General features: G+C 41.3%; 1 protein-coding gene across 2 annotated transcripts in view; it reads right to left on the reverse strand.

Moving 5' to 3' along the window:
• The window catches only part of dock5 (dedicator of cytokinesis 5), a 56,859-nt gene extending 43,208 nt beyond the window's left edge, over positions 1–13,651 (reverse strand). For both annotated transcript variants that reach the window (XM_061673058.1, XM_061673057.1), the window contains exons 1-8: positions 13,458–13,651; positions 6,151–6,234; positions 5,866–5,906; positions 3,770–3,825; positions 3,423–3,519; positions 3,122–3,270; positions 2,863–2,998; positions 2,597–2,754 (exon numbers count right to left, since the gene is read on the reverse strand). In XM_061673058.1, coding sequence (XP_061529042.1) covers positions 2,597–2,754; positions 2,863–2,998; positions 3,122–3,270; positions 3,423–3,519; positions 3,770–3,825; positions 5,866–5,906; positions 6,151–6,234; positions 13,458–13,500 — 764 coding nt within the window. In that variant the 5' untranslated portion in view covers positions 13,501–13,651. The remainder of the gene's footprint in view (positions 1–2,596; positions 2,755–2,862; positions 2,999–3,121; positions 3,271–3,422; positions 3,520–3,769; positions 3,826–5,865; positions 5,907–6,150; positions 6,235–13,457) is intronic.
• Between the last annotated feature and the right edge of the window lie 1,494 nt (positions 13,652–15,145).

The following is a 15,145-nucleotide window of genomic DNA, read 5'->3' on the forward strand; positions in this document are numbered from 1 at the left end:
GAGCTAGTGATGTCGCCTGACGGCCACACAGGCAAACTGTGATTAGCGGCTCGTGCATTGATGAAGAAGTCAGCTGGCTAGCTAACTAAACTAATGCTAATTGCAGGACACATTGACCACCGACACTTCAAATGAACGTCACAGTAATATGCTTCAATTTGGCAACAAGTCGGGGCCTGGCCGCTGCGGGCTGCACAAAAATGCAGGCTCGAGCGGCAACGGGGATCGCTTCCCGATCCAGCAGTGGCTGGCCGGCGGCTCCTCCCGCGAGTCCACACTCTGTGCCGAATTGAAGCATTTTAGGAAACGGAGGGAAAACTAAACCACTTGGTAGCGGGACCGCTTTATGAATGAAAATGAACTGTGAGAGAACGCCGTTCATACACACCAGAATGAACACGCACGGCTTTTGACGCAAGTGAACAATGCCACGTCTGCAATTGCCGTTTTTTTAAACATATCGATAAACGTAGCTTAAGCATAGCATAACGTGTTATTATCAGTGATTTCCATGACAAAATTCGAATGATCTTTGTGATGCAAATATCGGCAAATAGCTCATGAGTATTCTTATATTGGAATTTAAAGTGGCTATATTATGGCACTAACTTTCGAATGGCTTGTACATACCGTAAATATTTTGGTATCTGGTGGCAACTTATACATCCACACTATTTTTTGTGAGATGCCTATTTCCGACTGTAAGCAAGATTAAATGTTTGGCCTGACTGTGACATCACAGTGTGGTATTTGTGTGTGGCGAATAGGGGTTGAACGACTTCAGATTATTTTTTTTTTTTTAAGTCAACGCTAAGGTGATGATAGTCGAGTTGACGAATCAAAAAAGTCATCAACTGGCTATCCGCGCGACTCTTTACCTTCTGGCTCCAAATGCAAGCTCAGTCTATCCACCATAGACATATGCTCCCTGCCGTCCCCGGGTACAGTCGCCCCGCACCCAAACTCACACATTGAATTACGTTCAGACACCTTCACTGCCTTGCAGAGAGTTGTAAATTGTATAAGTCTAAAGGGGTTTGCTTCGCAATAATGTATTGCAGCGACCCTGCTATTGACCGTGTTGTGTGGATCCTTGCTCTAGCTCTGTAAATTACTCGTCTTTGAGGCAGTGTTGGTGTCTAAGTGTGATTTGTGTCGCAGGGGGTTTTCTTAGTTAGTGCTTCAAAAGAGGTTGTTGATCGACCGCCGCTCGTCCTTTGCCTTTTCTCTGTTCTAGGAGGGCTTTTGTTGAATTCACTAATTGACGTCTGATGTAAGGATTTATGCTGTTTGTCAGCTAGCATGAGCCGGTGCCTTTTCAGAGGGGCGTGTATAGCACTGGTGCTTTTGTTATATTTGAGTTTAAATATGCATATTTTGCAAGTGACCATGCTCCTGGTCTCATTTATAGTAAAATAACTTCACACTCTTGAGGCACCTCTGGTAGTTTGCCGAGCGAACGCAAAACCTGTTGCTTTCAGCGTCAATGTTGTTCATGCCAAAACACGTGAGTGGCAATTAATCAACTTCAAGCCATATTCGTCGTAGCGCAGTGGTAAAGCCAATGCTTCGACTGGTCGGTTCAACCCCTAATGGCAAGGTGCCACAGGCACAGATTCACAGACTAGTTGGTTTGTAATTTGGCAGCTTGTTGCTGAAGTGCCATAACCATGAGTAGAAATCCAATCAATGCTTTTAGGGGCATATTCTCCAAGACCAGGGAGACCAAAATATTGCTTGCGCTCTCACCAGGAAAATGTCTGGGAGACATCTCCAGACGCGTGACAATAAATTCACCCAGACGTTGCTGTTAATAGACCTATATACAGTATATATATTCTTTAAATAAATATATAACATAGGGTATATCATGTGTGCATCCCCCGCCGGACACCAGGACAGTCCTCTCATTAGGAAAAGGCTTTAACATCCCAAAAAATTACTCGCTTGCGTGTGGCGGTAGTAGTACTGTTAATGGGCAACGTTGATCAACAGCTACCTCTCTCGCTTTGCTATTGATGGCCCGACTGCTGACAGTCCAAACGTGTTCACTCATAAGCACCGTATTATGATTCAATTACATGTATTGCACAGTATATTTTAGGAACAATACAAAAGCACATGCTACAAAGTAGCCTGTTAGACGAGCGAGCTTGCCAGTTATTGAAGCCACCCTGAGACTTCAATGAGTCACGCCTCATGGGCAGTTGCGCACATATTCGGCCAGTAGGCACGGGGGTGGTGGGCGGTTGTCAGAAGTCATATACAGGAGAATCGGCGCACCTTGACAGCACGCAAGCCAGGTGTGTAAAAAGAAGACTTAGGCACGAATTTCAAGGTGATAAGAATCTAGGAGAAGCGGCAGTTTTGAGTCTTAAATTATTTAGTATAAGTTATACAGTATATACATCATTTTCAATTGAAAAGAGTTTTACACTCCAGTCAAATTTTACATTCTAAGTCACTCTAACTCATCAGTTTTGACACATTTTAGCCCATTAAAAACAATCACATCTACCGCTTGTTATTAATCTACATTAAGTCAAAAACAACCTTGGCGTATACTATAGAGTTCGGAGAGAGGTGAGGAGCTAACCTGATAAATTCTGACTGATCTGGGTCATAAAGAGACATGAGCAGCTCAGCATCTTCTCCAATGTTGCACACAAAGTTTTTCAGGTTCATGAGGAGACTATAGGTGTGGACAGTACTAAACAGAGCCTGGCGCCTCATTTCCAGATTTTGTAACCGTGTCTGTAAAAAACAAACAAACAAACAAACAAAAAAACCCACAGATATTAGCTAAAACACAATCTTTCTACAGCTCCAGAGACAAATATTATCGTCAATAAATGCTCATGCCTTCTCCTCTTGTATCCTGTCATCAACACTACGGGAAGCAGTCTCATGGGCACGGAACAGACTGACAGTGCTTGTGCAGTCAGGATCCAGTGTGTTTCCTGCTTCATCTCGCACAACCAGATCCAACCCCAGAATCCTGAGCAGCACAGTACCAAATGGGTTAACAGATTATCATAGCGCTATGAATCAAGCATATAAACTTTACAATAGTGTCAAAGGGCCATATTATTGTAGGACAGTAATTCAACATGATTCATACCGGTTGCCATAGTCTATCTTGGCAGTGACTTTCTTTTTTAGTTCTACAAGGTCATCCTTGGGTAGTGTTCCAGACACTATCTGTGATCGATACTCTATAAGACTGTAGGCCATCTGCTGAACACTCCGGAACTGGGAGGCTTTGTTCGCCTGTCAGACAAACATTTATGAACTTGTAACATTGCAACTTTCAAAGCACCAAAATGATCGTCTACGTCTCTAAAAAAAAAATTATATTTATAGGTATTTACTCTCACTGCACACAAATGTGTGCAGAAAGAGACAGCGTACAGTGCACCTACCACAAAGAGCTTGTGCCATATCTGCGCCCATTCCCTCAGAGTAGCCCCGAGCTCCTGCACCAGTGGTAAATCTGCTGGAATAATTATTTCCTGCTGGCTATCAGCCACAAAAGCAGAATAATAGGATATTGGAAAAGTGGCTCATTGCTCAGAGAGCATATGGTATAATTTGCACAGGCACAGGAGTATTTGTATACATGATCAATAGATGGTTTCCTTTCACAGCCAAGAAAAGCACTTCTGAACCTACAGTTAAGATCAATGCACTTATATGTCACTGGCGGTGCGGCAAAGAAAAACCAAGTGTCTGATTACATCGTTACATGTTTACTGAAAGGTTATCTTACCCTATTCCCTCAACTGAAGCCTCCTTTAAGTGGATGTAAGAAGATGGAAAAATTCCCTGAGGGAAAGAATCAAACACTTTTATGATCCCAAAATAATAGAAAAACAATTCAACAGACTTTAATTTTATCTAAACAACGGTCACCGCCACTACTCAAAAGTAATTCTCTTATTTCTCTGCCCTGTACATTTTCATCCCGATGTTTGCACTTCCCTAGTCACTAAAGCTTGACTTTGAACCAATCCTTATACTGTAGTCTAGTAGCCAACTAGATGAACCTGTAAATGTAGAGTACACCAGTTTTATTGCAGGCGTGAAGTATGGGTCCCTAGTATAAAGAAACTGACAGATGCTAATTTGCATATGTTGAGCAATTTTCATAAATAGTATTATTAGCTTCAGTGTCCATTTTGACCACACATTTTGTACTGTCTGGCCAATACTTGAGTGGTTTTAGAGCAGTGATTCTCCACTGATGGTTCGGGACTCAAAAGTGGGTTGTGGACCCATTTTGGGTAGGTCGCGAACCGCTAGTAAAACAAATTACACATATTCCTATTCAGATTTGTTGGGTACAGCAATCAAGAGCCCATATGGAACATGGTAGGAATGTGACAAGAAATGTTTCCTCCTTGCGCTCTAGCCACTAGTTTACTCGGTAAACAAATACTGTGCTGCTCAGCCTCTGGCTGGCGGATGTCATGTCAGGCAATCTGCTTTTAGCGATACAGGAAACATTTGAAGCAGCAATTAAAAATATAACATACTGTAACTGTACATGTGTTTTCATGGGCTACTTTGAAAAAATCTTTACTGTTGTTAACTTCGTGAAAATTGGGTCGCAACTTTGCAATAGTGCGAAAATGCAGGTCCTTGGGTGACAACAGTTGAGAACCACTGTTTTAGAGGATGCTGATTTAAACACCCAGTAAAATGACGAGTAAAAGAAGTCTTGTATATTTTAGACACCACAGAGAAGAATCTTGTTAACAAGTGTGTCAAATTTGAATTTGTGAATTTGTGGATTTGCTACAAACTAGCTGCTGGCGGGCTGACGTGGGGCAGCGGAGTATGGTACGCCACCGCCTTGCTCCAAGCGCCGGCGAGCGTGGGTGCACACGACAGAGAAACTAGCACAAATAACACTTCAGGGAAGATGTGTTTTTGGGGGAGGGTTGTAGGCATTGCTTGATGGTCAACTGCACACTGTATTGGAAGAAATGGACTAAGTTATTATCAATAAAGAAGTGGCAAGTGTGCTAAATAGCCACTGGATGGAAGGAAGGCACTTAATACTTATGTAGTGGGGAAGGGGCGACTAATGCCAGAGGCCCAAGTCCATACCTGGGTCGAATATATTATTATAAATAAATCAATGAAATAAATATTTATAACAAACGTGTACTAATTCATTTATAAAACTATATTTGCTATTGTAATTTATTCATGAAAAATCAAATTGTGTATTGAACCGTAGGTCAGCTATCGAGATACAAATCAAATCTGAACTTTGGTGTATCATCATAGCCAACATTAAGTCTCTTTTGACTTTTATACAAATATCAAAGGTGAAAAAAACAGTGTTTGTCAGCTGAATTTCGACGTGAAAGTCAAAATGACTTAAAAGTCTACAATTTGACACTTAATGTCACCTTTTTCCAATTAGAATCTCAACATAGCAGAATTTGTTTCAAAATGTTGAAATTTAGAGAAAGTACGGCTTCATGTTGACTTGGCATGACAGTGTCAAAATTCAATTGTCAATCTGGATGATTCTGACAACTACTTATATGCTAATTGTGCAAATCATGCCAATTTTTAGAATGAAAATTAGCATTTCTGTAAAATGAGAACCCATACCTTCACATTTGTGAAGTAAAACCTTAGTGTACTTAACATTTCCAGACTCACAGTGGAGCTCTATGGGCTGGCTACCAGACTATTACGAGACATACAATCGTAAACATACTTGTCCCCTTAATAAGAGCTTATAATTACGGAAAAAGATCTTGGAGAATATTTGGGCATGATAAAAGGGTCATTCATTTTACAGCCCTCGTTATTATGAGAAAAATTATGTGCTAATGATACCCATACCTTATGCGATTTCTCTCGTAGTGTGTATCCCCGATACCAGCCTGAAGAGATTAGAATTAATAAAGAATCATGTTACACTGAGGGGAGAGAGACAATGACGGTGGGAGTAATGACGATCTCGGCTTCAGCAGCACAATGTGGAAGAATGCATGGTCATTTTCAGTATTACACAGAACATATTTAATGACAGTTAGCTTAACATCTAGCCTTATTTCCTGCAGCAGCTTGCTGAGAGATGGAAAAGACAGATGTATCAGGGCCTTCTGCATATTCGATTTCACTCACCTTCCAATTTTTCGAGTATGTGCACAGTGTCCCCAACCTGCAAACATAGTTCCAGCTCACCACTGGGATCATAATTGTAGATGGCTAAAACGACAGAACAAAAGATGGATCAAATTAAAACGCCCTTTGTAAAACAGTGAGCATCTATCATTGTGATCTTTTGATTTATTTCCTCTCCTTCCCTCTCCTAACAGCAAACTGTGATGTTGAAGCCATTTTTTAATCGCAATCATGCCTTCATTTAACAGTCTAGTGAAGAGACTGCGCCGAATGGTGGCAGGTAGCTTGAGCCGATGCTCAAAACACTGTGACTTAATGACCTCATTATTTCTGCTGGTCAATATTTACGCCCTGTAGGTTCTGTTTCTCCCAGCTGACTCACTCATGAACCCTAAACCTTCCTATAATCACTCTGCTCAACTGTTACCCTGTAGTTGACACTGTCTGTCCTTTTTAAACCACCACTGTTACATAGTTATGGGCACAATCAAGTGAGAATTCATGCGCAGGCAAATAGATACACGTATAAGCAGATTTAAAGCACAAACCATAGCACAGATATTTGTCATGACTCAAGGTGCTGCAAGAGCATGCCACCTGTCAAGCACACAGAACTATGAGCGGGTATCTGACCTAACTTGCATGTGCTGGAGGCTAAATTTCAAGGCATGCTTTGACTGGCGTAAGTCGTCACACTTTAGTCTGAAGACCAAAACTTGACAAAACACTGAAGATTCCATTCTTCTCTCACAGTGAGAGTTTTAAAACCTTTACCCAGACAGATCTCTGAGGCAAATAAGTTCTGGAGTGTTTGTGTCCCCAGCTCCTGGACTCTTATAACATATGAGTATTATCTTTTAGGACATGTATGACTGCCAATGATGTCAGTACGATACTTCTAGATGACTAAAATTTCCTTACACTTTTGACAAAGCCATTCTATAGTGAGTTTAAGTCTTTAGGGATAACAACACACCATAGTAGGAACTGCATCCCATTAATCTCATCTTCTTTAAGAATGCATTAATGCAAGTTGAATGAGTTGAGACGCAAAGTGACAATTACTGTGTTTACATGCACAAACTATTTGGGTGAATAAAATAATAATAATATATGAATAATAATTATTTTCACTTCACACTTTTTCCTCTGACATCCTAAGTTGGCATGCACTGGGTGCAATTTGATCTTTGTCCAAACTACTGTATGTCTGCCTCCACGATACGAGGTGGCAATGATGACCCTTTAGCTCATTTAGCTGTGGAGGTTCAAAGATTGCTTCTTGCCAATTGTCACAAGCCGAATTGTGAAAGGGATGACTGTAAAGATCTGTACAACTCATATTTAAGGCAACATATTCATTTTTGCACTAATCAGATGGTCCCAGCCAGCAAGAATTTACGACACCGAAAAACGGCATAAAACCAACCTGTGTTCTACATTTGCCCCGGTAATAGAGCTGTCACGATCGAGTATTTTTAGAATTATTTTATTCCCCTCCTGGAGCTGTCATCTTATCGTGGTGGAGGGGTTTGTGTGTCCCAATGATCCTTGTAGCTAAGATGTCTGGGGCTTTATGGCCCTGGCAGGGTCACCCGTGGCAAACAGCTACTAGGTGAGGGACCACTCAAAGCATGGCTCAAAGACCCCCTATGAAGATAAATATTATTGAATCTCGTTTTCCCTTGCCCCTGACGCGGGTCACCAGGGCCTCCCTCTCTCATCACCTCACTGGCAGGGAAAAAGCCTGAATTGGTGTGCAAGGTCGATAAATTCCGACTGGACATAGTTGGGCTCATCTCAACACGCAGCTTGGGCTCCGGTACCAGTCTTTTCAAGAGGGGTTGGAATCTCTTCCACTCTGGAGTTGCCCACAGTGAGAGGTGCCAAGCAGGTGTGGGCAAACTAATTGACCCTGCCTGCTCCGTGCCTGTACGTTGGGGTTCACCTTGTTAAGTGTATTTAATCATGTATTAAGGAGCTGTTGCTACCATCAGTCTCACTGAGCTAACAACACAGTATCAAAGAACTCTGCTGACACACAGGAAGAAAGCAAACGTAATGAGAGTGATGACGCAAACATGTATCCTACAGCATGTGTCCTAATGTCTCACTATGGTACAAGTATAATACTGCACATCACCAGTAAGCATTGTAAAAACTTTATATAAAACAGTACAGTATATTGCACATCAACTGAGGACATAGATACAGTGTCTCTTAACAGTAAGTTACAGATATATGAAAAATGGTTTTGCATTGCCCACAATCAGTGGACATTTTATTTTTACATTTCATAGTTGGTTCAATAATTTCCCTTTTATTTTCTGGTGTGAGAAACACTGAGGGCGGTTTTCTTTTAATATACATTCTGATATCATTTGTTCCACCATGATAAGGAATATCACCCGCAAGACCAGGTCCAGCATTTACAAAATAATGATACTGTGGGTACGGAAATTATTCAGACACCCATAAATGTTTCACTCTTTCTTACATTGCAGCCATTTGCTAAAATCATTTAAGTTCATATTTTATACTCAATGTACAGACAGCACCCCATTTTGACAGAAAAAAAATGAAATGTTGAAATTTTTGCAGATTTATTAAAAAAGAAAAGCTGAAATATCACACAGTCATAAGTATTCAGACCCTTTGCTCAGTATTTAGTAGAAGCACCCTTTTGAGCTAATACAGCCATGAGTCTTTTGGGGAATGATGCAACAAGTTTTTCACACCTGGGTTTGGGGATCATCTGCCATTCCTCCTTGCAGATCCTCTCCAGTTCTGGCAGGTTGGTGGACAGCCATTTTCAGGTCTCTCCAGAGATGCTCAATTGGGTTTAAGTCAGGGCTCTGGCTGGGCCATTCAAGAACAATCACCGAGTTATTCTGAAGCCACTCCTTTGTTATTTTAGCTGTGTGCTTAACATCATTGTCTTGTAGGAAAGTGAACCTTCAGCCCAGTCTGAGGTCCTGAGTACTCTGGAGAAGGTTTTTGTCCAGGATATCCTTGTACTTGGATATCTGGCACCACCTTGCTTCACCATTGGGAATTGTATTGTACAGGTGCCTGGTTTTCTCAACACATAATGCTTAGAATTAAGGCCAAAAAGTTCTATCTTGGTCTTATCAGACCAGAGAATCGTATTTCTCACCATCTTGAAGTCATTCAGGTGTTTTTTAGCAAACTTCTTGCGGGTTTTCATGTCTCTTGCACTGAGGAGAGGCTTTCGTCGGGCCAGTCTGCCATAAAGCCCCGACTGGTAGAGGGCTGCAGTGATGGTTGTCTTTCTATAACTTTCTCCCATCTCCCGACTGCATCTCTGGACCTCAGCCACAGTGATCTTTGGGTTTTTCTTTACCTCTCTCACCAAGGCTCTTCCCCTCCAATTTTGGAAGTTTGGCCGGACAGCCACCTCTTGGAAGGGTTCTGGTCGTCCCAAACGTCTTCCATTTAAGGATCATGGAGGCCCCGTGCTCTTAGGAAACTTAAGTGTAGCAGAATTTTTTTTGTAACCTTGGCCAGATCTGTGCCTTGCCACAATTCTGTCCCTGAGCTCTTCAGGCAGTTCCTTTGATCTCATGATTCTCATTTCCTCTGACATGCACTGTGAGCTGTAAGGGCTTATACAGACAGGTGTGTGGCTTTCCTCATCAAGTCCAATCAGTATAATCAAACACAGCTGGACTCCAATGGTGTACAACCATCTCAAGGATGATCAGAAGAAATGGACAGCCCCCGAGTTAAATATATGTCACGGAAAACGGTCTGAATACTTATGGCTGAGTGATAGTTCAGTTTTTCATTTTTAATAAATCTGCAAAAAATTAAACAATTCTGAAATTCGGAAAAAAATTAACTTATTTGATTGTAGCAAATGGCTGCAATATAACAAAGAGTGAAAAATTTAAGGGGGTCTGAATACTTTTCGTACCCACTGTATATGCTATTTGCTACTACATTCATTTCTTTTACCTCCTTGTCATTGACAATAAAGTAGTTGGGATAACTTGCCTTTGTAGTCCAACTCTTTATTATACCGTTTAATGTAGTGACGCACCAAAGTTTCGGCCGCCGAAATGTTTTGGCCGAAAATGGCCCAAAAGTGCATTTTGGGTTTTGTACCAAAAGCCTTTTATCATTGAAATAAAACGGCCAAAACAGAACGTTGTTTTCATGCGAGAAGAAAATGCGTCCAGAGTGCAGTCATGTACAGAATATTGTAAAATATATATATATATATTATTATTATTTTTATTTTTTTTAAACAGGACAGCCACACATTATACAGTCGCCCAACCTTGCTGCTTTCCGCTGTTCGGGTACATAGGGGAGTGCTTGTTGCACGATATTATGCGCCGCCCCAGCTACCAATGAGGTACAGCTCAGGCTAACATGCACTTCGCATCCATTGTCAACATAGCATAAGTCACTAAACATCACCTCCATGGCAGCGAATAAGCTACACTTCTGGTAAATATCGTTTTCACGAAGGGAGGACGAGGAATAATTAACAGTAGAGAGACAGGGATGCCATGCTAATTGCTAAGCTGTATTGACATGAAGTTGCAAAAACACCATAATATGTGATTGGGTGATACAGTACACTTGTCACATAGGTCTGGCTGGAACCACGCTAAAACGAAGAGAATCATAGAAAGGGAGTATGATGTCTCCAGCAAGTTCTATTTTAGAGGGGCAAGGCAAAGAGGGGTGTGCTCCTGTTAGAGAACAGACACATTCTGATTGATTGTTTTTTTTTTTTGTTTTTTTTTTTTTATTGTGGCCCTTTGGCGTCGACACACAACAAAAAAACGTGAGGAGAATACAAGTAATCCGTAACTGTAGAGTTTGCTGCTCGAACGGTTAATGGTTGTGTCGGGAGAAGCAAAGGGAAAAATACGAGGTGTGTTCAAAGACCGTTCATACAATAGGATAATTCAACTTGGCCAGAAAAATGTCAATGAACTAAACGTTAATAGCTACAAACGTAAACAATGTTGGCTTTCTTACCAGCATTATAGCAGAGAGTAACCAACTTTGAAGAGGAAAATAGCAGGCAAATTAATAGGTGTCTAGAGAGAAAACACTGTAATACACGATAATGTGAGACAGCCACACAGGGACCACAACTGGAAACGGAGAATTAATTAGTATGTCACTGGTAGTCCGCTACGTCACTTGAGAAAAAGGGCCCAAAAATGTAATCCATCCATCCATTTTCTGAGCCGCTTCTCCGCAGTAGGGTCACGGGCGTGCTGGAGCCTATCCCAGCTATCATCGGGCAGGAGGCGGGGTACACCCTGAACTGGTTGCCAGCCAATCGCAGGGCACATACAAACGAACAACCATTCGCACTCACATTCACACCTACGGGCAATTTAGAGTCGTCAATTAACCTACGACGCATGTTTTTGGGATGTGGGAGGAAACCGGAGTGCCCAGAGAAAACCCACGCAGGCACGGGGAGAACATGCAAACTCCACACAGGCGGGGCCGGGGATTGAACCCCACTCCTCCGAACTGTGAGGCAGACGCACTAACCAGTCTTCCACCGTGCCGCCAAATTTAAAAGTACATTAATGTAATAAATATTTATAATATAACCTTGATTAGTGCCACAATGGGAAAATTTGCCCTGTTTCAGAAGCAACAGTGGATAGAGGGAATAAAAAAATATCATGCAAGACATTTGTGTGCAACTCCTCCGCCATTATGAGGTTGATGCAATAAATACATTGAAATAGCAAATATTGAAGCCATAATGTATTAACGATTACGATTATAGTAATTATTATGTTGTGCAATTGAAGAGTATGCAGAATTATTTTTATCCTATTACTTAACATACAGAACTGCAATAACTGTCCCGTGGTAAAGTTGACAGATGAAGTTGACATGATTAAAAAAGTATAGACATTCAGACAAATTGTTCTGGAGGTGAATTTCTGGAGCCATGAATGCAATTTTATTAATAATTGGCATAGTAATTTCTTTCTGCGTTTCGGCTTTCGGCCTTGGGTTGCTCATATTCGGTTTTGTCAAGAATTTTAACTTCAGTGCATCACCAGTCATCATCATCATCACGAATGCATCACCATTTCTATCATCATTTAGTATTTTCTCGTGATATTATTCCTTACTGACTGTAAAACAATGAATTTATTTTTATACACTTCATATTTATTTTCTGCCTGTTCAATTTTCTCTCTTATGAAATCTGTGTAAGGTGTTTTTTTTTTTCTTTTTGGTAACCCGTGGTATATACACTGGAAATGCAAACAAAGAACCTGTAAACAATACCTCTCTCTACTGTGCTCTAATGCTGGATGGAAATTGTGATCTTGTGTCAAATTCCCTTTCATAGGTTGTTTAAGCTCCACTGGCCACAGCTCCCATACACCTACATTATATATGCTGTAATAATATCAAATGAAATCTCTTCTTTCATCTATAATGTAGATCCCGAAATCAAGCAAGATCTGACTAATCAGATAATAACAACCTGTTGGCGAAGGTCTGATGCCTTTTTGGGATTGAGAATAATTTTAAGCAATTCCTGTCCTTTTTTTTTTTTTTTTTTTTTTTGGTGCAAAGGTCAGGAGAACAGCACTGACTACAGAATCAAGAAGAGCAGTACCTTTGAAAGTCAGTTGATATACTTAAAACATACAATTAGGGGAAGATGTGTTGATCTTGAACAGCCAGCGGGATGGTGGACGACACAAACACTTTCTACAGAAGAAGTAGTTATGCTGATGGAGAAGGACTCCTCACTCGGACAACAGTTGCAAGAGATTTGCCTTGAGGGTGTAGGACGAGCTACATTCACACACTCACGGGTATCAAGGCCACACCTTTATAAAGCTACAAGCAGCGAGAGGTAAAGTCCAAGTGTTGACAAAGAACAGTGGCGAACAAATGCAAACTATTTCCTAAGTCCCCCTTGTTGCCCTTTTGTGTCATTTCAACCAAATATAAAAATCCATGTTTATATTTACTTCCATGTCGGCTCAGGGAGATTATATACAAGAATGGTTGGCATGCGCACTGAAATGCTGAATCCTTCTCCAAAGCGCCTTAGGAAACTACAGTAAAGTAAAGTTCACTTAAGTTATTTGTAAGGGGTTATTTTCACCCACCACCACCACCAACAACAACAACAACAACAACAACAACACAGTAGCCAGAATCTATGCTTCTCCTCCCTTCTTATCGGGGGACGTTTTACTTTTCCTAAGAGTTCACTCGACGAACTTTCAAAGGGCACAACAAACGTGAGCCCACTTGTTTGGAAAACTTACCCACGCCGTACTTCTCCTTCTTAGTGGGAACCCAACGTGTCATGGCGTTGTGGTAGTGGAATACGGAAGAAAAAAAAAATATATATATATATCCCTCTAAATCAATAAATAACTATTTACAAAGGATAAATGAGAGCGGGTAGTGCAATTTTCCTGCTCGTCCCGAAGTCTACTACAGTATTTCCGCCATCATGCCTGCTGTGAGGGGAGGGGAGGGCGAGCAAGCTGAGAAACTGGGAGGTGTGTGGGTGGGTCGTGGGGGTCTTTTTTCTTTTTTCTTTTTCTTTTTTTTTTCTTTCTTTTTTTTTTTTTTTTATAGCTACAACTCCAAAATACAATGCAATGACATGAACATGTATCTATTCGTTGACACTGTTAGGTATTCATTCAATCATACGTTTCTGGTGGTTTGCGTTGTTTTACAAATGTGCTGCATCTTAAGTAATATTTTGACAACGCAATTTAGCAACATAAAAGGGGCGCAATATCAGTATGATGCAGTGCAGTTCAACCCCCTTAATTGAGTCAAACACTAATGATAATAACTTAGCTGTACAGTAGAAAGATGTGAATGGACCCAAGAACGCTGTAGTCATTTTCTAAAGGGAAAACCTTATAAAGTCACAGGTGTCAAACTGGTGGCCCGGGGGCCAGATCCGGCCCACCACATCATTTTATGTGGCCCGCGAAAGCAAATCGAAATTGCTAATTGTGTTCTGGTGCAATAGCATTGAGATATTTGCGAGCATTTTTTTGTTAGCGATCCCCCTTTGAAAAGATATGTAATAGTTGAAAAACATGTTCTTATAGGCTTCTGATTTCAAAAGTGGTTATTCGCCAATGCGTTGTGTCTACTGTATGCAATTATATGAGGTAATCTTTCGTTTATATGGGTTCACAGTCGTAGCGGCCCTCCGGGGGAAGTCATAACTACGATGTGGCCCGTGACAAAGATGAGTTTGACACCTCTGGTGTAGTGGTACATTCGTCTGACTTTGGTGCGGGCTGTGTGGGTCCAGTTCCCACTTAGTGGCGGAGTGAATGTGAGTGCGAATGGTTGTCCGTGTCTATGCATATGTGCCCTGCGACTGACTGCCGACCAGTTCAGAGTGTAGTCTGCCTTTCGCCCGAAGTCAGCTTGGATAGGCTGCAGCGCCCCGTGACCCTGAACAAGATAAGCAGTGTTGAGAATGGATGGAGGGATGGAAAATCTTCTAACCTGTCAATGTAAAGGGTTACCAGTAGTTCGATGCAGTGGTGAGCGGTCAGGGCCTGCAAGGGCTTCTCAGTAGACCTAAATACTCATCAGGAGCACTGACCTACATTTACAACCAAAATTGTAATATTTGTTCCATGAATTCATATTCATTTTCCCCCATCAGTCTTCTCACTTCATTTCATGGGCGTTTTCTTGAATGCACTCCTTCCATCATGTCTGGATGTTATTTCTGAATTTACGCATTCAGATTTCAGCCTCTATGTGCTGCCATGTTAATCTAATCTGCCCAGGGCCTTCAGATTCAGCAGTGCTGGTTTCTGAGAGTTAACTTAGATTAGCAATGAGACTGTTTCTTTAACCAATTTGATTTCAAATTGGCCCTCACTGGATCAACCTGATGTCTATGGAGCCAGTGAGCTGGTCCTCAATGATGTCTGCATTTTCCCGTCATCTGATTCTTTGGTTAGAG

Source organism: Phycodurus eques, chromosome 3, assembly GCF_024500275.1.
Source record: "Phycodurus eques isolate BA_2022a chromosome 3, UOR_Pequ_1.1, whole genome shotgun sequence".
NCBI lineage: Eukaryota > Metazoa > Chordata > Actinopteri > Syngnathiformes > Syngnathidae > Phycodurus > Phycodurus eques.